General features: G+C 42.0%; 1 protein-coding gene across 3 annotated transcripts in view; it reads right to left on the bottom strand.

Annotated features, from left to right (window-relative positions):
* The window catches only part of LOC144479268 (copine-8), a 652,766-nt gene that overhangs the window by 480,238 nt on the left and 148,976 nt on the right, over positions 1-23,552 (bottom strand). The window contains exon 8 of one of the 3 annotated variants that reach the window (XM_078197940.1): positions 2,270-2,287. The exons of the other annotated variants lie outside the window; for them this stretch is intronic. Within the exon in view, the coding sequence (XP_078054066.1) occupies positions 2,270-2,287 (18 nt within the window). The remainder of the gene's footprint in view (positions 1-2,269; positions 2,288-23,552) is intronic. 3 annotated transcript variants of the gene reach the window in all.

A 23,552-nucleotide genomic window follows, 5' to 3' on the forward strand; every position in this document is an offset into this window, starting at 1 on the left:
AGGCTCTGCAATCTCATCCCTTGCCTCCCAAAAATCCTAGGATATATCTCATCTGGCCCAGGGGACTTATCGACCTTCAGGTTTTTCAAAATTGCTAATACATCTTCCCTCAGAACATCTACCTCCTCCAGCCTATCAGCCTGTATCACACTCTCATCCTCAAAAACATGGCCCCTCTCCTTGGTGAGCACTGAAGAAAAGTATTCATTCATCCCCTCTCCTATCTCTACTGACTCCATGCACAAGTTCCCACTACTGTCCTTGACCGGCCCTAACCTCACCCTGGTCATTCTTTTATTTTTCACAAAAGAGTAAAAAGCCTTGGGGTTTTCCTTGATCCGACCTGCCAAGGACTTCTCATGCCCCCTCCTAGCTCTCCTAAGCCCTTTTTTCAGCTCATTCCTTGCTAACATGTAATCCTCAATCGACCCAACTGAACCTTGTTTTCTCATCCTTACATACGCTTCCTTCTTCCTCTTGACAAGACATTCAAACTCTTTTGTGAACCATGGTTCCCTCACTCGGCCATTTCCTCCCTGCCTGACAGGGACATACCTATCAAGGACACGCAGTATTTGTTCCTTGAACAAGCTCCACTTTTCATTTGCGCCTTTCCCTGACAGTTTCTGTTCCCATCTTATGCTCCCTAATTCTTGCCTAATTGCATCATAATTACCCCTCCCCCAATTATAAACCTTGCCCTGCCGTATGGCCCTATCCCTCTCCATTGCAATAATGAAAGACACCGAATTGTGGTCACTATCTCCAAAGTGCTCTCCCACAACCTAATCTAACACTTGGCCCGGTTCATTTCCCAGTACCAAATCCAATGTGGCCTCACCTCTTGTCGGCCTATCCACATATTGTGTCAGGAAACCCTCCTGCACACACTGCACAAAAACTGTCCCATCCGAACTATTCGACCCATAAAGTTTCCAATCAATATTTGGAAAGTTGTCACCCATGACAACTACCCTGTGACCTCCACACCTATCCATAATCTGCTTTGCAATTTCTTCCTCCACATCTCCATTACTATTTGGGGGCCTATAGAAAGCTCCTAACAACGTGACTGCTCCTTTCCTATTTCTAACTTCAGCCCATATTACCTCAGTAGGCAGATCCCCCTCGAACTGCCTTTCTGCAGCCTTTAAACCATCCTTGATTAACAATGCTACTCCACCACCTCTTTTACACCTTCCCTACTCTTACTGAAACATCTATACCCCGGAACTTCCAACAACCATTCCTGTCCCTGTTCTAACCATGTCTCCGTAATGCTTGTGAGGAGGACTATTATATACGAGGATGTTATCTTCCATAGGTTTCAACCCCACTGCTGGCTACAGCCGAAGCAATGGTTTCTCCAATGATGCCTAGCACCCTCTTCTCCATGGGGGTCAAGAGCATGCAAGCACCACTTCATCTTGCAAGAGAGAGGAAGGTGTGCCGTGTTTCGATGATGTCATGGTTGAGTAACTGGTAGCTTGTGCAAACTGTGAGATGTAGGCATGAGACTTGCAGCTATGCACTTTTTTCTTAAACATACTTGTTCATGGGTTGTGAGCATTGATGGCTAGGTCAGCATTTATTGCCCATTCTTCAGTGCCCCAGAGAACGTGGTGGTGAATTGCTGTGGTCCATGTGGTGTAGGAACACCCCCAATGCTGTTAGGGTTGGAGCTCCAGGATTTCAACCCAGTATCAGTGAAGAAATGGCACTATAATTCCAGGTCAGGATGGTGTGGTTTGCAGGTGGTGGTGTTCCCATGCACCTGCTACTCTTTTTGTTTATGTGGTAAGCAGATTTGGAAGGAGTCTGGTGATTTGCTGCAGTGCATTTTGTAAATACACACTGCTGCCACTGTACATCAGTGGGAGAGAGAGTGAACGTTACAGGTGGCAAATAGGGTGCTAGTCAATTAGGTTGCTAGCTTCTAGCATTCAGGCAAGTGAAGAGCTACAACCTGACTTATGCTTTGTAGTTGGTGGACAAGTTTTGGGGAATGGGTTACTTGCCTCGGATTCCTAGCCTCTGACCTGTTCTTATAGCCACAGTATTTATATTTTTCTGGTCAATGATAAATCTCAGGATGTTGATCGTGATATATTCAGCGATTGTAATGCCATTGAATGTCAACAGACAAGATTATCTTTTGTAAGAGATGGTCATTGCCTGGCACTTGTGTAGCATAATTGCTACTTGCCATTTTTGCAAGGCCTCCTTGATGCCACATTTAGTCAAATATTGCTCGGATAGTCAGTCTAACCTCACCTCTGGAGTTCAGCTTTTTTGTCCATGTTGAAACCAAAGCTGTAAAGAGGTCAGGAGCCAAGTGGTACCCAAACTGAATGTCAGTGAGCAGGTTATTGCTGAGAAAGTGCTGCTTGATAGCCCTGTCGACGACACTCTTCATCATCTTGAGAATAGATTGAAGGGGCAGTAATTGGCCAGGTTAGGTTTGTCGTGTGTTTTGTGGACAGGGCATACATCTGGGCAATTTTCCATATTACCAGGTAGATTCTAGTGTTGTAGCTGTCCTGGAACAGCGCTCAGAATGTGTGGGTGCAGTGAAGTTATGAATGTGAGGTATGAGTTGTGACTGTTAAAAACTATTGGTAGGTGAGTGATGAGTGCGTGGTGCATTGAGAACTGTGCAAGGCTGGCGGCATCGGTAGTGGGATGTAGCATTTGCAGATGCATTCCTTGATCTTGACCACTAGCGAGAGGACATTGAACTTGTTGCAACACTGCATGCTACTCTTCGAGATTTGACTCTTTCCCACTCTCTTCCGAGCATTTGTCTGAAGGGCTTCATTGTCACCTGTGGATCCAACACTTCCTCCTCCCTCAAGCTCTCCAGTTCAACATTAGAGAACCTTAGAACAAGCTCTTTTTCATTTGTGCCATTGTTCAGTTGTGTTTTCCACTTGACAGTGACTTGTACAAAGACTGCCAGAACACTTGGTACAATTTACCTCCGTTTTAAGAGGCACAAGCTGGCTTTAAGCCATGCAGATTAGTTTTACCTCATGCTAGCCTCTCTCAATTTTGGGCCCCTTATAGTCATGAGGGTGCGGCATCATAATTAGTGCCGACTGCATGTTCGAATTGAGAGGAGTCGGCAGCATGAAGTTGGCACGGCTTCTTTACACTGAGAAGGCAGAGGGTAAATTGCACAATTTTAGCCCTGTGTTTCGGGGGCTTTTAACAAGACCAATTGGTAAGAGCTGCAAGCATCAGGAAACCATGAATGTAATCATAATCTAGAACTAAGCTTTTGCATTCATTGCCATCTACATGTCAAAACAACTCTCTGCCTCTAGCAGAGAACTGGACAGCTGCCACCATGTTTGAAGTTCAGTCAAAGGAAAATAAGCTTTATTTTTTATCTGTTTGATTCAAAATTGCAGAAAATATACAACCATTCTCACCCCCCCCCCTCCCAATTCAACACACAATATGCTCACATCATCTAAATATTTAATGACTTTCCTTTCATTAAATAGCCTCATGCTTTAGATGAAACATAAATTGCCATATGGGTACAACAGCCTTTGCAGCCTTAGGATATCCATGTGATAAAAGCCCTCCTGCCTAGTTGTCTACTGCTGCTCATTGGCAACTTGGATGTATAAGGGCTCACTCATGTCTTTTAAAAGCTGTACAGAGCAGCAGCCAAGGGATAAAAACTCAAACAGTGTTGCTGCTTCAAGCACCAGCAATAGAGTTGTGCTAACTGAGTAACAGTCCCTAGATTCTGCTCGTACAAGATAGCACAGCTCATTGATCTTAACTGTTAGTCAAAATTTCCATATGTCTGATCTTCTGAGAGTTTGGGATAAATTTCTCTCAGATTACACTTCCCGCACTATCCAAGGTACCAGTAGATAATCTGTGCAAGTTTCTACTCCTTTTAGTCTTACGCCCTACATCACCTGTTGTGGTACAACTCAATCTTGCCAAAACCACAGCCACAAATTATTGTCTTACGAGATGGGAGGCTGCCATTGGGTTTTAAGGAGGTGAAAAGGTCGAGGTTGGGGAAAAATAACAATTTCAAATGATAAATGGCCTCCATTTTGTTTCCGTAATGTTGCACTTTCATTAATGAACAAAGGATTTATTTACAAGGATTTACAAGAGCAGCAGCATGTCTGCAGCTAGTTCTGTGTTGTCTCTTACCGAAAAGAACTCCTTCACCTGGGATGATTCCCCCACTGATTGGTCACCCAGGCCAATTGACCCTTACTCTGCTAATGTGCCCTTGAAAGGGATGCTCACCACATCTTCCTTTGCTTTGCATGCTTTTGGACTTGTTCTTATTTTTCTCTAATTTTTTATTTCTGGATGGCAGCTGATCATCATTCTGACATTCATATCGGCTCTGGGCACATCTTTTGTAGAAGGGTCATATGGACTCGAAGCGTTAACTGTGTTTCTCTCTCCACATATGTTGCCAAACCTGCTGAGTTGAGCCAGCATTTTCTGTTTTATTTCAGATTTCCAGTATTTACCATAGTTTGCTTTTATTCCCGTTTCTTTTCTTGCTGCTTCATCATTCCCTCGGTCCCGAAAAACTTACTCTTTTGTCATTTAATCTATTCTGTTTTTCAGCCTCTCACAGATCTCCTGGTCTCAAGATTATCACCTGTGCCATGTGCTAGACAGAGCAGAAACAGGAGGATATATCAGATCAGATGAATGTGTGGCTGAGGAGATGTTACGAGAGGGAGGGTCACAGATTCCAGGAAAATTGGGACCAGTTTTGGGGGAGGTGGGACCAGTACAAACTGGATAGGTTGCACCTGGGCAGGATTGGGACTGGTGTCCTAGCGGGAGTATTTGCTCGAGTGGTTGGGGAAGGTTTAAATAAAATGGCGGGGGGGGGGGGGGGGGGGGGGAACCTATGCAAGGAGTCAGAGGAGGTGGAAACAAGGGCATGAACAAAAGACATAAAGGGAAATAAGTAGAAAGTGACAGGCAGAGCAATAACTGACCAGAATCAAACAGGTCACAGTGAAAAGTAATGGGAATGGGACAAGGAATGTCACAAAGACAGGTTTTAAGGCTTTGTGCCTTAACGCGTGGAGCATTCGCAATAAAATGGATGAATTAATCGTGCAAATAGATCTAAACAAGTATGGTATCGTCAGGATTATGGAGACATGGCTGCAGGGATGGGAATTGAACATACAGGGGTATTCAATATTTAGGAAGGACAGACAAAAAGGAAAAGTTGGTGGGGTTGCATTGCTGGTTAAAGAGGAAATTAATGCAATAGTGAGGAAGGACATTAGCTCTGACAATGTGGAATCTGTATGGTAGAGCTGAGAAACACCAAGGGGCAAAAAAGTGTTAGTAGGAGTTGTATACAGACTCCCAGACTGTAGTGGTGATGTTATAGATGGCATTAAACAGGAAATTTCGGAACGCGTAATAAAGAAACATCTACAATTATGGGAGACTTTAATCTGCATATAGATTCAGCAAATCAAATTCATAAGAATACTATTAAGGAGGAATTCCAGGAACAAGTTCGGGATGGTTTTCTGGACCAATATGTTGAGGGACCAATGAGACAACAGGCCTTCCTCGACTGGGTATATTGGGCATCTCTTTTCATACCAACCAAATAAACTAACTGAAATTAACTTAGGGTTGTATAGTGAGAAAGGAATAAATGGCAATCTAATTGTGTAAAGCGATCTTCCCGAGCCATTTTTTTGATGTGATCAGCCTCACGCCAGGGAAGGGTGTCTTTCACGGTCGAACAACGTTTTTCAAAATTAGGTGGTTTTCTGAATTGCATTCAGATGCCAGACCAAATTCATTTGCACATTTTATCAAGCTCTTCAGCATAAATTGAGTGTTTTAAGGACGTTTAGCAACAAGTGGCTTCCATTTGCTTTTCAATAATATTGTATCTGCGTGCAATTAATTCTAATCCTACTAAGTGAGCATGAAAGGCCATGGGTATCATTTGGTGATTAGATTTTTTATTAATCTCAACTGCCTTGTTTGCTAAACAAAACTTAAGGTGACCAATTACTTCAAGCATCTAAATTCTAAACAAAATATAGACCTTTAGGGCCTTAGTTCCAGTGACTTTCCCTGCACTCTGCGAAAGAATAGATGTGTGGCAGAGAGCTGAATATTTGAGTAGGACATGGCATACGTGAGCACCAGCTTTCTCAACCGGTGTCTGGTGTGAAGAATGTACCTCTGTCCATCTAAAAGAGAAACATCAGGTTAAGGGTGGGTGCAACCAGGGCCTGAAGCTTTGATCACTTGATACTAGATTTAATTCCAGCTGTACGTCATGTTATATAGAATGTAGACTTGTCAAGATGCAGTTTCTACTGGTTTCGTACAATTTGCCCCCTGCCTGTTATACATGTTCTCTTATTGTCTGCAGCATCATCTAAGGAATTCTGAGCATTTTGATTTGACTTATTGTCACATGTATTGGTATACAGTGAAAAGTATTGTTTCTTGTGCGTATACAAAGTATATTGTTCATAGATTTCATTGGGGTGAAGGAAAGGAACTAGCGTTGCAGTTACAGGTAGGGTGAAGAAAAAAGTCAACTTAATCTATGATAGGGCCATTCAAAAGTCTGGACAGCAGGGAAAAAGTTGTTACTGTGTCTGTTGGTACATGTTTTCAGACCCTTGTATCTTTTTCCCGACGGAAGAAGGTGGAAGAGAGTATGTCCAGGATGGGTCAGGTCCTTGCTTATGCTGGCTGCTTTCCCGATGCAACGGGAAGTGTAGACGGAGTCAGTGGGTAGGAGGCTGGTTTGCATGATGAACTGGGCTACGTTCACAACCCTTTGTAGTTTCCTGCAGTCTGGGTCACAGCAGGAGCCATACCAAGCAGTGATACATCTGGATAGGATGCTTTCTATAGTGCATCTGTAAAAATTGGTGAGTCGTAGTGAACATGCCAAATCTCCTGGCCTTCTGAGAAAGTAGAGGTGCTGGCGGGCTTTCTTAACTATAGCGTCAGCATGGAGAGACCAATACAGATTGTCAGTGATCTGAACACCTAGAAACTTGAATTTCGCGACCATCTCCACTTCATTACCGTTGATGTAGACAGGGACATATCCTCCACTCTGTTTCCTGAAGTTGATGACCAGCTCCTTTGTTTTACTGACATTGAGGGAAAGATTATAGTCATTGCACCATTTCACCAGATTCTCTATCTCTTTCCTGGATTTTGTCTGGTCATCGTTTGAGATCCAACCTACTACAGTAGTATCAGCGAACTTGAAAATGGAGTTGGAGTGGAATTTGGCCACTCAGGGCCCGATTTTACTATTTTAATTCTAAATGGTGGGTGGACTTGAAACTGGGAGTGTTTAGATCCGTTCTAAGATGCCCCCACATGCACTCTGCCTGCAAAAATATCAGCGACTCCAAATCGCGCTGCACAAGCCTGTGGGCGGGGCTCACCACCCCGAAACCCTGCAGCACCGATCGGAGCCTCGAACTGCGCACGTGCAGAAAAAAAATGATGGGCATGCCGCTCCCCTGCCACGTCCCTCCCAGCCGGATAATGCCTCCCCCTGGCCCCCAGGGACATTGGACACCCCCCTAACATTACTGATCCTGTTATCCCTCCACCCAGACCAATCGCAGGCCTCCCCACTGATCTCAGGCAGAGTGTCATCGGACCACCCTTCCCCTCCACTGATCTCAGGCAGAGTGGCAGCGTACCCCCAACCCTCCCCCCAATCTCAAGCAGAGAGCCATCGGTTGCGAGGCACTTACCTCCTCACTAACTGGAGCACCCGAATTGCACTTACATGGAGCATGTCTGTTTTGTGCTGATTCTGGATGGGCGAACGTGGTGGTAAAGGGGGAAGTGCTGGTAAAGCTGGGCATGCAGCCCTCAAGTCAATTTAAATGCATACAGTCGCGATCATTTTCAGGCCTTGGTAAAGGGGAAACCGGCGCCTGACTTTACCAAGTTTTCATGCCCGAAAATGGGTAAAACGCGATGGTAAAATCGGGCCCTCAGTCAAGAGTGTATAAGGAGTATAGTAAGGGGCTGAGGGCACAGCCTTGCAGGGCACCGGTATTGAGGATAACTGTGGAAGAGATGTCATACTTATCCTTACTGATGTGGGTCCATGGGTTAGGAAGGCTCGGATCCAGTTGCAAAGGACCTGTTGCGGTGATAGGCAAACTGTGGTGGATCTAGGCAATCTGGGAGACTGGAGTTGATGTGCGCCATGACTAACCTTTCGAAGCACTTCATAATGATGGACGTCAGAACCACAGGGTAGTAGTCATTAAGGCACGCCACCTGGCTCTTCTTTGGTACAGGGATGATGGTTGTTGTCTTGAAACATTTGAACATATGTTCAAGAAATACTGAATGAACACCACTGGCCAGTTTAACCTTATTCGTCCAGTGGAAACTGGGCAGGTAGATGGTTAAAATGACACAATGAACTTGCCTGCCATGGAATAGTTAGGAACTAATGAACTGCCATTTCTATTTGCTCACCCGAACTGGTGCAGTGACACCCACCCAAAACTGATGGAGAGCTTTGAAAACCGCTGTGAATATTTTAAAGTTGAGGTGTTACTCAATTCAGCTACTGCGGATTTTATTCTAAATGAGTATAGTGGAAATATGGGTTCAGTAAAACTTTAAAGTAAAAAAAAATGGTAATAAAGCAACTGATTTGCTTTACCTGTGCAATTAAGTCAAAAGGCACTGGACAAAGTGCTGAATTTAAAAAAATTCTCCAGCTGTTTTTGCAACCTAAAATCCATTGAGAATTGTGTATATGCACTTATCAGGCTATAAAAAGCTTATATATGTTTACGTCACTGAACTAGCAATCCAGAGTTCTGGATTAATAATCAACAAATAGGAGTTCAAAATCGCTAGGCAGTTTCAGAAGTTGAAACTAAGTTAAGTAAAAGTTTATTTATCAGTGTCACGTGCAGGCTTACATTAACACTGCAATGAAGTTAGTGAAAATCCCCTGGTCGCCACACTCCAGCGCCTGTTTGGGTACACTGAGGGAGAATTTAGCATGGCCAATGCACCTAATCAGCATGTCTTTCAGACTGTTGGAGGAAACCGGAGCACCCAGCAGAAACCCACGCAGACACGGGGAAAACATGCAAACTCCACACAGAGTCACCCGAGATCGGAACTGAACCCGGTGCCTAGCACTGAGTGCTTACCACTGAATAAATAAGATCTGAAAACAAACCAATGTGAGCAGATATGACCATGAAGCTTTTCAATTGTAAATAAACTCAACTGGTTCACTAGTAACCTCTATGGAAGGAATTCCACTGTCCTTATCCATTCTGGCTGATTGTCACTCCAAGCGCCAACAAATATAATTGACACCTTCCTTCAGAAGGTATTGTCAAGCTTTTCAGTTGTATAGGAATGTGCAATAAATGCAGGCCTTGCAACTGTCACCCCTGATCTGGAGACTGAAATTTTATTATTAGTTTCTTTCCTATCCCAATCTCTCACTATTCAAGATGGCAGGATCTTCGGTGAATGAATTATTGCATAAGCAACTCCACCACAGTTAGGATGAGTTTATTTAGCTTTTTGTGGAGTTGGTGGTTGAAAAATAAATCCAGTAGAAAATGAGGTAGCAGAATTTCTTTTTTTTAAAAAAAAAAGGGAAAGCCAGACAGTAGACACTTCAGTCACAAAGTGTTGGAAACTTTCCCTTCTGAAATGGAAGAAAACGTCAGGATTGAGCAACTGTGAACACATCACAAGAAGAAAAAAAAAGCTGCAAACAACCAGATTCACAAGCCTTCAGTCAGGCCGTTTCTCACCCAGCTGAATAGCATTCACAAACACGCTACTAATTACAGATAAATAAGGGACTCAATCACATAATTTTAGGAAATTAACACTACAATCTACTGCGACATTTTCAATAGCACACCTAATATAATTAATGTCACCTGCATGATCCCAGGAGGTAAACTGCTAATTGTTTCCAGTCAAAAGATGTAATTGTACATGCAAAATACGGCTCATTAATTACAAATCAAATTCCTAAGTTATTTCCAGACTAAATACAAAGCAAATAAAAACCTTACTCATGAGATAACTGTTAACTGATATTCTCATTGAACAATTAAAAATATATCCAATTCCAGGGCTTTAGTTACTTAACAGAACACTTTAAATACTAATTGTTCATTGTTTCCAAGATACTGCAAAATATAATGCTCTGTTAGTGTTCTTACTTAAGCATTATATGCAACGAGGCAAATAAAGTGCGTGTCTGAATGTATTAAGGTTCACCACAATCCAGGACTGAATGAATAATGACGATTTCAATGAATTTAGCTACTCTGATGAAAGAATCTTCTGTATTCGTGTTGTATTTTCCGACATGCAGTTTTTAAGCAACTTTAGATAGAAGATTGTATGCAACAGGCCAACGCCCTTTAACAGATTCAATCTCCAGTGTTCTGGCTGGAGCAATCTGCCTGAAACTGGTTGTCTAAATTATTTGCAAAACACAGATCGAAAGAACAGGTGCGCAAACACAGCTACAAGAGCAGTGTCAAAGCGCCGGTGGGTAGAAAGGAATACTGAGAAGCAGCAGGCGAGTAGGCTTAATGATTGCTTTAGAATATGTTTTCTATTATATGAAAAGGGTTTGTATCTTCAATCCATGCACTGATTAGCTGGCTATGATTGTATGGATGTATCGCGTAACCGTAAGTATCTTCTATAAAAAGTGTTAAAACAGAAAGGATTGTGTTTTTTTTTGAACTACCTATCAGATAGAATGTTTCAAAGTACTGGAAGGAGGTCGAGGGGAAGAACCTTTATAAAAGTCAAACCCTTTTACTGGGAATTGGTCAGAAACATTTGGGAATGATAAAAGCCTATTATTCACTCTATCCGGCAGATGCAATCTTAAAAAAAAACACCTTCCTCAAAACAATTTTCAATGGAAAATGTTCCATCTCTTTCTTCACCATTTGTTTTCTTTTTGTCTTCCCACTTTCTATCCTTCTCTTGTTTAAAAGAATCAGGGGAAAAGGGTTTGGTTCTTTTTAAAAAAAATTCATTCATGGGATGTGGACGTCACTGTACCGCTGTTCTGGGACAGAATTCTAAACTAACTGGAAAGTGGTGCAGGGTGGCCTCACAGCACTTCATAGAGTCTCAGAGTAATACAGCATGGAAACAGGCTCTTCAATCCAAAGAGTCCATGCCGATCATGGTGCCCTCCCAGCTAGTCCCAATTGACCGCATTTGGCCCATATACCACTAATCCTTTCCCATCCATGTACTTATCCAAATGCTTTCAAATGTTGCTATTGTACCTGCCTCAACCACTTTCCCTGGCAGCTCATTCCATTTATGCACTACCCTCTGCGTGAAGAAATTGCCCCTGGAGTCCCTTTTAAATCTTTCCCCTGTCACCTTAAACCTATGCCCTCTAGTTTTCAATTCCCCTTCCCTGGGAAAAAGAACCATGTGTGTTCATCCTATCCATGTCCCTCATGATTGTATACACCTCAATAAAGTCTCCCCGCATTCCCCTATGTCTCAAGCCTTGTTCTAGCCTGGCCAACCTCTCCCTATAACTCAGGCCCATTAGTCCTGGCAACATCTTCGTAAATGCTCTTATGAGTTTTTTTGCCTTCATAAAATTTCCTGGAATACAAATCAGCTACAATCAGTGATTGATCTGCTCCTGTATCTCTAAAAGTATTAATTGGTTTACTTATTTGGTTAGATAAGGAAAATTTCTCCTCTTGAAACCAAACATTCAGGACCTCCAATAGCCTAACTTCCTTCCCCTGTGCTCAAATAATTCTCTGAACTATTTTGAGATCTATCCCCTTTTGTCAATGATTTTGAAACAGCATGTTTCACCTGCGCCAGTGCAGGTATTCTCTTTTTTTTGTTGCTTCCTTTCCCTGTACTCCCATTTAATTTCCAACAATCTGCCCTAAAATGTCCCTCTTTGTTTCAATAGAAACATTTAGGCCTCTGAATGTCACTTCCACCCTCAGCATCTAACCAGTTGATCGGAGGTGAAATTTCCTGACTCTTCCCAACTGTTCCATCTCTTTCTTCACCATGTGTTTTCTTTTTGCCTTCCCACTTTCTATCCTCTTGTTTAAAAGAATCAGGGGAAAAAAGGTTTAGTTCTTTTGTTAAAAAATTCGTTCATGGGATGTGGACATCACTGACTGGGCCAGCAATCCTGAGGGCATTTAAGAGTCAACCATATTGTGGGTCTGGAGTCACAAAGGCCAGACCAGGTAAGGATGATAAATTTCCTTCCAAAAGGACATTGGAGAACCAGATGTATTTTAAAAAAAAATCTACAATGGTTTCATGGTCATCATTAGACTTTTATTGAATCTAAATTTCACCATCTGCCACGGTGGGGTCTGAACCCGGGTCCCCAGAGCATTATCCTGGGTCTCTAGATTACTAGTCCAGTGACAATATCACTACTCCACCGCCTCGCCCTATACTGGTCTACGGACCCGTTTATAATCATCAGCCTGTTCTGCTTTCTGTCCAGCAATTTTACCTTTTTGTTTCTCAACTTGTAACCTAATAATCAGAGGGTGCAAATCTTTAAATTCTTCTAAAAGAATCCTCACTCTAAGGGTTTCATATGATTTCTTTATCCTTAACGCCCTTATCCAATGGTCAAAGTTATTTTGCTTTTGCACTCAAATCCAACATGGGTTTGTGCCAGCTATTTTCTTGCATTCTGAACTTTCCACTGGTATGCCTCAGGCACTAACTCGTATGCACTGAGGAAAGCTTTCTTTACTACATCATTATCTATAGACACCCCTTCTGACAATGATACACACCTCGCCAGCTCCAATTTCCAATCTGCTTTGCAAGAGTAATGTCCACATTGCTTCTGGTCATTTCATCCATTTGGCTATTTTCTCAAAAACACAAAAGAATTTCTCCTCATCTCGTTCATCAAATTTGGAATGAGCCTGTACATATTGGAGCAACTCCTCTTTTCCTCTCACTTCTTAATTTCTATGTTTTTCTCTCTCTCTCTCACACACATTTAGGCTTAGCTAGTTCAATTTCCTCATATCTCGAAATGTTTGGTCTTGCAATATTTGGCCTTGCAATTTTAAAGGTTTTGCTAGACTGTCAATAATGTCAGTTTTCCTGATCTCTGCAGGTAATCCTAATTCAAATGTATTGGCTAATTCCATTAGCTGACATTTGGTTACTTTCTGTACTTGTAAAAATACAACACGCTGTCGGTACAACAATTTCAGAGTTCAGCCACACAGTTGTTGGATCAATGTCACATAAAAATACAATTTTATTAATGCAGAATGATAGCACAAGTCAGCATGAGGCATTGTGTTTATCCTTCACCTGTGATAGAACAGGCCATGGCTGCTGGCAAAAAAATCAATCCGGTGTATGTTAAGGAAAACATCCAAGATACCAATATTGACAAAAGAACAACTGCAGGTAAGTTGCAGTCTCAACTTCTATTTTCTGGCCACAGCTCTTCCCTGGGGTCAGACAAAGTTCCATGCAGGTCAACAATGTAAATATCACAACTGGTCAACACGTGCAGGTCAACTATTCTAAGAAAATGGCAAATGGTAACATCCCGCAGAACTAATATCTGCTAATTACTATTGCCACTAGCTTCACTGGGGCAAAAAACAACCCCCTACATGTTATACCTGCAGTCAAAATTAAGGCTGAAATGTAAATATAGCATGCATATGTGCAAAGTGTGTTCAACAATCATGTTCTGCTAATTATGGGGGTCCACAGAAGACACTTTTACCCAATTCAGCGTAATGCAGTCACAGCTGCCAACTTTCCAGAATTGTCCTGGAGCCTCTAAATCTTGAAGGCTAATCTCCAGAACACTGTTGCATGTATAGAACAAAGAGCAAAGAACAGTACAGCACAAGAATAGGCCCTTTGGCCCACCGAGTCTGTGCCAACACAGATGCCTCTCTAGTCTAATATTTTCTTACCTCTACATGGCCCATATCCCTCCAATCCCTGCCTATTCATGTATCTATCCAAATGCTTCTTGAACGTTGTTTTAGAATCTGCTTACACCATCTCCTCCAACAGTGCGTTCCAGGCATTCACCACCCTCCATGTGAAAATCTTGTCCCTTACATTTCTTTTAAACTTTCCCCATCTTACTTTCAACCTATGCCCCCGAGTAATTGACTCTTTGACCCTGGGAAAAAGACTCTGACTATTTACTCTATCCAAACCTGTCATAATCATAGAATCCCGACAGTGCAGGAGGTCATCATTTGGCCCATTGTGTCTGCACCGACCACAATCCCACCCAGGCCCTATTCCCGTGACCCCACATATTTGCGTTGCTAATCACCCTGATACTAGGGTCAATTTAGCATGGCCAATCAACCTAACTCGCACATCTTTGGACATCTTGTAAACTTCTTTCAGGTATTCCCTCATCCTCCAACGCTCCATTGAAAACAATCCAAGTTAATACGGAGATAGGCAAGGGAGGAAATTGCTGGGGCCTTCAGAGAAATCTTTGTATCCTCACTGGCTACAGGGGAAGTCCCAGAGGATTGGAGAATAGCCAATGTTGTTCCTTTGTTTAAGAAGGATAGCAAGGATAATCCAGGTAATTACAAGCCGGTGAGCCTTATGTCAGTGGTAGGGAAATTATTGGAGAGAATTCTTCGAGACAGGATTTACTCCCACTTGGAAATAGCGTGAGGCAATATGGTTTTGTGAAGGGGAGGTCATGTCTCATCAACATGATTGAGTTTTTCGAGGAAGTGACGAAGATGATGGATGAGGGTTGGGCAGTGAATGTTGTCTATGTGGACTTCAGTAAGACCTTTGACAAGGTCCCTCATGCAGATTGGTACAGAAGGTGAAGTCACATGGGATCAGAGGTGAGCTGGCAAGATAGATACAGAACTGGCTCGGTCATAGAAGACAGAGGGTAGCAGTGGATGGGTGCATTTCCTTATGGTGGGCTGTGACAAGTGGCATTCCTCAGGGATCAGTGCTGGGACATTTGCTGTTTGTATATATTATTTTTATGATTATATATATAAAAAAAATAGTCGGTTTGTGGACAACACAAAGGTTGGTAGATTTGCAGATAGTGATGAGGACCGTCAGAGGATACAGCAGGATAAAGATCAGTTGGAGACTTGGGCGGAGAGGTGGCAGATGGAGTTTAATCTGGACAAATATGAAGTAATGCATTTTGGAAGGTCTAATAAAGATAGGAAATATACAGTAAATGGCAGAACCCTTAAGCATATTGATAGGCAGAGGGATCTGGGTATACAGGTACACAGGTCACTGAAAGTGGCAATGTAGGTGGAGAAGGTAGTCAAGAAGCCATATGGCAAGCTTGCCTTCATCGGCCAGGGGAATGAGTTTAAAAATTGGCAAGTCATGTTGCAGCTTTATAGAACCTTAGTTAGGTCGCACTTGGAATATAGTGTTCAATTCTGGTCGCCACACTTCCAGAAGGATGTGGAGGCTTTGGAGACGGTACAAAAAAGATTTACCAGGATGTTGCCTGATATGGAGGGCATTAGCTATGAGGAGAGGTTGGAGAAACTTGGTTTGTTCTCACTGGAACGACGGAGGTTGAGGAACGATCTGATAGAAGTCTACAAGACTATGAGGGGCATGGACAGAGTGGATAGTCAGAAGCTTTTTCCCAGGGTGGAAGAGTCAATTACTAGGGGGCATATGTTTAAGGTGTGAGGAGCAAGGTTTAAAGGAGATGTACAAGGCAAGTTTTTTTTACACAGAGGGTAGTAGGTGCCTGGAACTCGCTGCCGGGGGAGGTAGTGGAAGCAAATACGATAGTGAGTTTTAAGGAGCGTCTGGACAAATACATGAATAGGATGGGAATAGAGGGACATGGTCCCTGGAAGGGTAGGGGGCTTTAGTTCAGATGTGCAGTATGGTCAATGCAGGCTTGGAGGGCCTGTTCCTGTGCTATAATTTTCTTTGTTCTTTGATTCAATCTTTCTTGTCCATATCCTCAGAAGAAAAATCACAGGAAACACTAAAGACTGGGAGTTTATTGTTTCCGTTTTCTTTGTCCACTTCTGTTTATTAATTACAAAAGCATTGGAGTAGGGAAAAGGATCACTGGGCAAGCAAGAGTCATGGAATAGAGTCATAAGTCGGACATCTGGTGTAGCTTAGGGGAGAAAACTACCATTTTTTTCCCACTTTCAATGGACTCCATTATTAACATTTCACACCTGCGTCTTGTATGAATGCATGGTTGAGTTTCAAAAAGCTTTTGAACCACTTATCTCAGCAGGGGGTTGCATTCACATTTTGTTTGACACTTTTAAGTTCTTATTACAGGATTTTATGTCTTTGATGTAGGAACTAAAACAGTTTTTTTTTTAAACAAGAGATTGACCACTGAGAAGATTTAAATAGTTGAATAAGTTTTCTTTCTCAGTATGAAGTGTATTTTGGTGAAAGCTCTACTAGATTTCTGGAAGTTTAGTTTTTTTCATCTTCATTTCAAAGTTATGGCTCTTGATGTCTGCCTACAATAGATAGTGGGGCATTGGCTATGGAGGAAACATGGATAGGAGAGATATGGGTAAAATGAACGGGCATGGAGAATATAAAGGAGCATGCGGTTGAAAAGGGGAATATGAGGAGAAATGAGGTGATGGCTGCCAATCAGCCAACTCTTTTGGGAGCAGAACCGTAGCCTAGAATAGGGTGGATTAAAACTGGAGTTAATGTGAATTTGGCCGATTTGTCCAAAAGATTTTCCTCAATTGTAACAAAATTGTAGGAAATGTAGCAACTGCCTGCAAACAAATTAGCTTCACGATCGGAGATCCCACAGAAATCCCAAAACAGATACCGACGGATGTGAAGTTTCAAAGTTTTCATGCAGAACACTATGAACTTACTTTTTTGTATTAATTTGTTTTGGCACGAAGTTTAGCTAATTCAATCTGAATTAAAATGTGTAGAACAAAGCTTCTTTCACATAACAAGAGTGTAATTTTGGCAGTTGCACTTAAGAGTTGCACTTACCCAGGGAATACAAAAGCCATGTGGAAAAGTTAGTCCATTAGCAAGCCTCCTAAATGGCATTCCCTAAAGCCAACTTTGAGCCTCATAAACAAGATCAGCATCAAGCTCTTTCAATGCCACACTCAATGCTTTATTTCACAACAGCACTAATGTTCCTGTGCTCCCTTATTATATCCATATTGTAACACAATGGATCCCAACCCTTTATTCAAAAGTGACAGTCCAACAACATAAAAAAAGACAAAGACCTTTTTATTTCAAATTAAACAACTGACAACTCTGCAGCATTGATAATGACCTCTGCACAAAACCTGGAGTAGTTGAGATAGAAATTAGTATATGTTGCTCCTGTTTTTTTGGATTTAAAATTAGCACAAATAATACCACCTTAGCAGTGTCATGGTCTGCACCCAATCTGTGCATTTGTTGTTCCCACTGATAAATTAGGGACAGAAATTAAAACAGGGGTTATACCCTGTGAACTTGAAATTTAGGAGCCTACCATCACCTGTTAAAGGATTCCTCAAGAAATGTCACCTCATGAACAATACAGGCTTAAGATCCTTCAGCAGCCCCTATGACAGCCAACTAAAGGCAAGTTTTTGAAATGTTCTTATCTCAAAATCATCTTCTCATGTAGACAGGAGGACCAGGACTGTTCACCATTACTCCACAGCAGATACAATCACTCAAACTCTTCCTCAAAGAACAAAGAACAGTACAGCACAGGAAACAGGCCCTTCGGCCCTCCAAGCCTGTGCCGCTCCTTGGTCCAACTAGACCAATCGTTTGTATCCCTCCATTCCCAGGCTGCTCATGTGACTATCCAGGTAAGTCTTAAACGATGTCAGCGTGCCTGCCTCCACCACCCTACTTGGCAGCGCATTCCAGGCCCCCACCACCCTCATAGCCAATTCTAACCTCAACCTGTCCCTTGCCTCCCAGCTTAGTCAAGGCTTATCTGAGGGCCAATGCTGGCACTCACACATATAGATGAGGTCCAAGCATCCATTTCTACCAATGTTCAGGCCTCTTGTTTTTGCACACACTGCCTCTGCAACATAAAGTCTAAACCTGAATTATAATTGAATCATAGAATCCCTATGATGCAGAAGGAGACCATTCGGCCCATTGAGTCTGCACCGACTCTCCGACAGAGCATCTTACCCACACTCATGTCCGTCTTCTCACACCTTTACCCTGGTAATTTCCCTAATCTACACTAAGGGACAATTTAGCACCTGCACATCTTTGGAAGAAACCAGAGCACCCGGAGGAAACCCACGCAGATACAAGAAGAATGTGCAAGCTCCACACAGACAGACACCCGAGGCCGGAATTGAATCCAGGTCTCTGGCGCTATGAGGCAGCAGTGCGAATCACTGTGCCACCATGCTGCCCCAATTGATCTCACTATGTGCATCTCTTTTGCACTGTTGATGCATGCATGTGCAACTTCTATTCAAAATGAAGCACTGGCATCGCCTGCATATGAAGAATGACATTTTTAGAAAAAGCTTTAAATATTTAATATGCCTTCATTGCCAACAAATGTCTCAAAATATACTGAAACCAAATAGATTACATAGCACACCTTCTGATGTTTATTCTGGCCATGAATTTATTCAAGAAAATTCTCTAAATTCACAATGTGGACTGTCTGATGTTGATTTTGCTCATGTATGCAAAACATGGATCCTTTTCATAGGAAGAGATGAACAATAGGCCATTCAGCCTCTTTAATCTGTTCTAACACTGAATTACATCATGGTTAAACTGCCTGTTCAAGCTCCATATCCTGTGACACTTTGATCCAGCAATCTCCACCTGAAAAGCTCCAGTTTCCACAACATTAGTCTTTTTTGTGGGAGGGAACTCAAGATTACTACTACCCTGTGTGTGAAGCAAAGTACTTCATGCTATGATTCAATACCAAAGCATTCCATTAAATGGAATGAGTTTGGATAATCTTTGATTTGAATTCCATCCCCCAAGCCCATCTCTTATGAAGGTAGAAATGTATGTCTGGATACAGTTCTGGAGCTGCTGGCATCTCACCAATGAGTATTCTTCATGCTTACCAGAGATACCGAATGCCAAAGGACTATCTGAATGTGTTGACAGCACAGTTGAGCCCAATCACGTGCTTATCATACATCCTCATGCCCATGTTTCAACAAGAGTGGCAGCCAAGAAGAACATTAACATTAAACTATGTTTTGCCTCCTTAATCCATGGCCCAGAGGCCAATTCTAGTGCACACTAATGCTTCCCGCAAAACTAGAAACTGAAGGCAACAAATAACAACAACTTCCCCCCTCTACTTTTTGCTCTTGCTGCTGAGCCACTGACATTTCACTGTGGACTTGCGGAGATACACAGGGAGCCCCAGGGGGTGGAGTCAAGCAGAAACCTTCCTTATATGCTGACGATCTACTCCTTTACGTCTCTGATCCGGCCTCCCCTCTCCCACATCATTTCTCCATCCTTGAGCTATTTGGTCACATTTCAGGTTTTAAAATCAATTTGCAAAAGAATGATTTTTTTTTCCCGATCAACTCTATTGCCAAGGGTTAACTTCTTTCTCTCTTCCCCTTCAACGTCTCAGTAAACAGTTTTATGTACTTTGAAACTTTAATTACTCAATCCCTTGGAGATCTTTTCAAGCTCAACTTTGACCCTTCGGTGGAGCGTATGAAGTATCTTCACAGAATTCATAAGACCAAGCTTCCCCACCCTCTTACTCATTGGATATGAGATCTTATGCAGAACCTCAAACTTGAGAAAATAAAGTACAATATAAAAAGATTCCACTGATGGATTTTATGTAACTTGGCAACCTTTCCTAGATTTTGGGGAACTGAAGATCTATACTTGCATATATCTGACCCTAATTAGGTTGTCGATATTATATCATGTGAAACTATATCTGTCCTATGATTGTTGTCGATGTTATTTGGTTTTTTTGGGATCCAGAAGGACTTTATTGCTCCTCCCCCCCAATCCCTATTCTTTTCTCTTGCAAACGCAAGTTTATGTAATTATTGCTGTAAGCTACCTTCTGTACTGTTCTTGATTACAAATGTTGTGAAAACTTAACAGAAATAAAATCAACATATTTATATTGCTCCTTTAAATTAATGAAATATGCCAAGGCACTTAGGGGAGCATTATAAAATGAAGTATGACACCGAGCCACATAAAGTTTAAAGTTCATTTCTTAGTATCACAAATAGGCTTACATTCACACTGTAGTGAACTTGTGAAGATCCCCTCGTCGCCACACTCCGGTGCCTGTTCGAGCACACTGAGGGAGAATTTAGCATGGCCAATGCACCTAACCTGCACATCTTTGGATGGTGGGAGGAAACTGGAGCACCCGGAGGAAACCCACGCAGACACGGGGAGAATGTGCAGACTCCCCACAGACAGTGACCCAAGCCGTAAATTGAACCTGGGTCACTGAGGCAGCACTGCTAACCACTGTGCCACCTTGTCACCAGGAGACATAAAGGAGATGCAAAGCCAAAACATGATCAATGTGATTGGTTTTATGATGCATCTTAAAGGAGGAAAGTGAGGTGGAGAGGCAGAGACGTGTAGGGAGGGTATTCCAGGGTTACAGCTTAAGCAACTGAAGGTGTGGAAAAATAAGAGAAAGTCTTGATCTAGATAAGTCAATGCAATAGACAGTGCACTTATATGCTGGCTGTCAAGGGAGATTGCATCATCTTAGCTTTTAGCAAGATTAAACTTTCTTCCCCCAAATGATTTTCTTGCTTGGATGAACAAAAATACCAAACAAGCTGCTTGTACTAGTTTAAGAGAGATTGGATTACAGACAAATCTAAGAATTTTGGAAGCAGGATTGCAGAGCAGAAGGCTTTCCGTCCTGGAGGAATTCTCCTGTTGCTACTTAGCCTGAAATTTTCTTCATGGCGATCCAAATCGCTTTAGGAATGCAGATCTGAAGCTTTCCTGCCTGGAGTTTGTCACTGTGATGCAGAGAGACTCAACAAAGCAAAACTCCTCATTGGAAACGATCTTGGACTGGGGAAAAGAAAGATGTCTAACATGGTAGATTGAAGAAAGAAAACACCGCTTCACTGAATTGGTGCAAAATGTTTTGAGCTCACCACCCTTTAAATTTCACAAAAGGCAATTCAGAAATCACACTGAAGAGGCAAAAATGATCAAGTCGGTAGCTCTTCTGTCATTTTTCTTTTAGGAAGAGGACAGTTTGGAAGTAATAACACAGTAGCTTGTTTTATGGTGATTGGGTTGCTTTTTTTGGCAGACAAATTAGTCTTTGTTGGCGTAGGCAGCTTTGCAGACAGCCACTTTAAAGCACTCATTTACCTGTGCTTATTTTATGTCCATTTTAGGATCCCCTTCTCAAGATGAATCACCAGTCAACAGTGTAGGGGCTATGCTTGCTTCACCTAGAATTCTTGTGTGGCATTTGTGACTAACCCCTGCTTCACATAGAATTCTGTGGCATTTGTGACTAACCCCTGCTTCACATAGAATTCTGTGGCATTTTGTGACTATTCCCTACACCCCTCCCATTCCAAAAATGTGCCATCATCTTTTAGATACATCATTGCTGTTGGTGAAGAGCGCCTGTCCAATGCTGTAGCCCTCATGATAGGGCCTCCACTTTTTTGTCACTCCATTCCCTACAAACTTCCTTTTGCTCATTGATAGCAAGCCAATGGTTTCAAAGGGTTGTGAACGTAGCCCAGTCCATCGTGCAAACCGGGCTCCCATCCGTTAACTCTGTCTACACTTCCTGCTGCCTCGGCAAAGCAGCCAGCATAATCAAGGACCCCATGCACCCCAGACATATTCTATTTCACCTTCTTCCGTCGAGAAAAAGATACAAAAGTCTGAGTCACGTATCAACCGACTCAAGAACAGCTTCTTCCCAGCTGCCATCAGACTTTTGAATGGACCTACCTTATATTAAGTTGATCTTTCTCTACATCCTAGCTATGACTGTAACACTACATTCTGTACCCTCTCTTTACCTTCTCTCCAAATGTACTCTATGAATGGTATGCTTTGTCTGTATAGTGCAAGAAACAATACTTTTCACTGTAGACCAATTCATGTGACAATAATAACTCAAATTTCCTCAAATGGTGAGATCCCCATGGTTGTGTGACGAGTGAAGTCCAAGGCCCAATTTCAGGCCTTTCTGTTGTTGTACACAAAATGTCAGTGATATGGACCCAAAAATTGGATGTACCCAATTTGCATACCTTAATGTTTAATTGAGATTGCTGAATGTCTGCATAATATGTTGCAAGCTTCTTCAGAAATATTCAATCCAAGGGTAACGTTGGATAACCCACAGTGCATATTTCACAACTACATTCTCACAGGCTCGAGATCAAATTCCTCTCAGCAATTTTCCCAAAATTGATCCAAGTTCCAAATGGGATTTTGTGTTTTGTACAGTAGACAACAACACTCTTCAGTAAAATGGACAGGAGGCATTTCACAGAAACAAGCAGGTAATTTCATCTGAAAAGATATTAGATTCGCTTGTAAATTTCAATTAATCCTTCTAAACTTCAAAAACTCAAAAACATCTTTCAATCATCAGTTATTTGTCTGCAATTTGAGCTAATTAGGATTCCTCAAGAGAAAAACGCAAATAGACCTGACTTCATTTACTTCGAAAATTATCATGGTCTTCATGCCTTTCACCTTCCTTTATAGTAATTTTCCTTGTACGTACACTGATGGAACAGGGGAAAGAAATTGCTACAAAATATACTAGAAGAAAAATACAGCAATGTGCAAGTGTGAAGTATGATTGTGAGTCGCACTCATTTTTGTCCTCAATAACTTACGAACTAATTAAGCCAATTGCGGGCTGTTTCGTTCTGTGTTCTCCATTAAATCTCAACAGATTAGTCACATAGCTCAATTATATTCGCACCTTGAAGTCTATTAAGCACAACACTGTCAAGTTTGATTCAGTGAAAGCGTTCTTCCAAGTTGAAAGATAATCGGTTCAAGCGACACACCTGAAAGTTAGGCAGATGTGTCAATGTTGCACCGTTGTTTTGGATAAGGCTGCAAATTTAGGTCCTATCTGCCTTTCGGCCAAACGTAAAAGATCTCACGTTCCGACCAACATTTATCCTGCAATCATTCTTACTAAGACCGAATCCCTGCTCATTGCTGTTTTTGTGGAGCCTTGCTTTGTACATACCAGCTCATTCATTTCCCCAGATTAACAACCGTGACTGCACTTCAAAAGTACTTAATTGACTTTGTCAAGTGTCTTGGGATAGCCTGGGAATGTGAAAAGGAACTATATTAACGGAAGTCATTTGTTTCTTCAACATCAATTTTGAAAGTAATTAGTGAATCCATTCATATAAAAATGCTGGACTGTTAAAGTATTAATACAGTTTAAATTTTTTCTTTTTTTAATGATCTTCTTTCCATAA

The sequence above is a fragment of the Mustelus asterias genome, chromosome 25, assembly GCF_964213995.1.
Source record: "Mustelus asterias chromosome 25, sMusAst1.hap1.1, whole genome shotgun sequence".
Classification (NCBI taxonomy): Eukaryota; Metazoa; Chordata; class Chondrichthyes; order Carcharhiniformes; family Triakidae; genus Mustelus; species Mustelus asterias.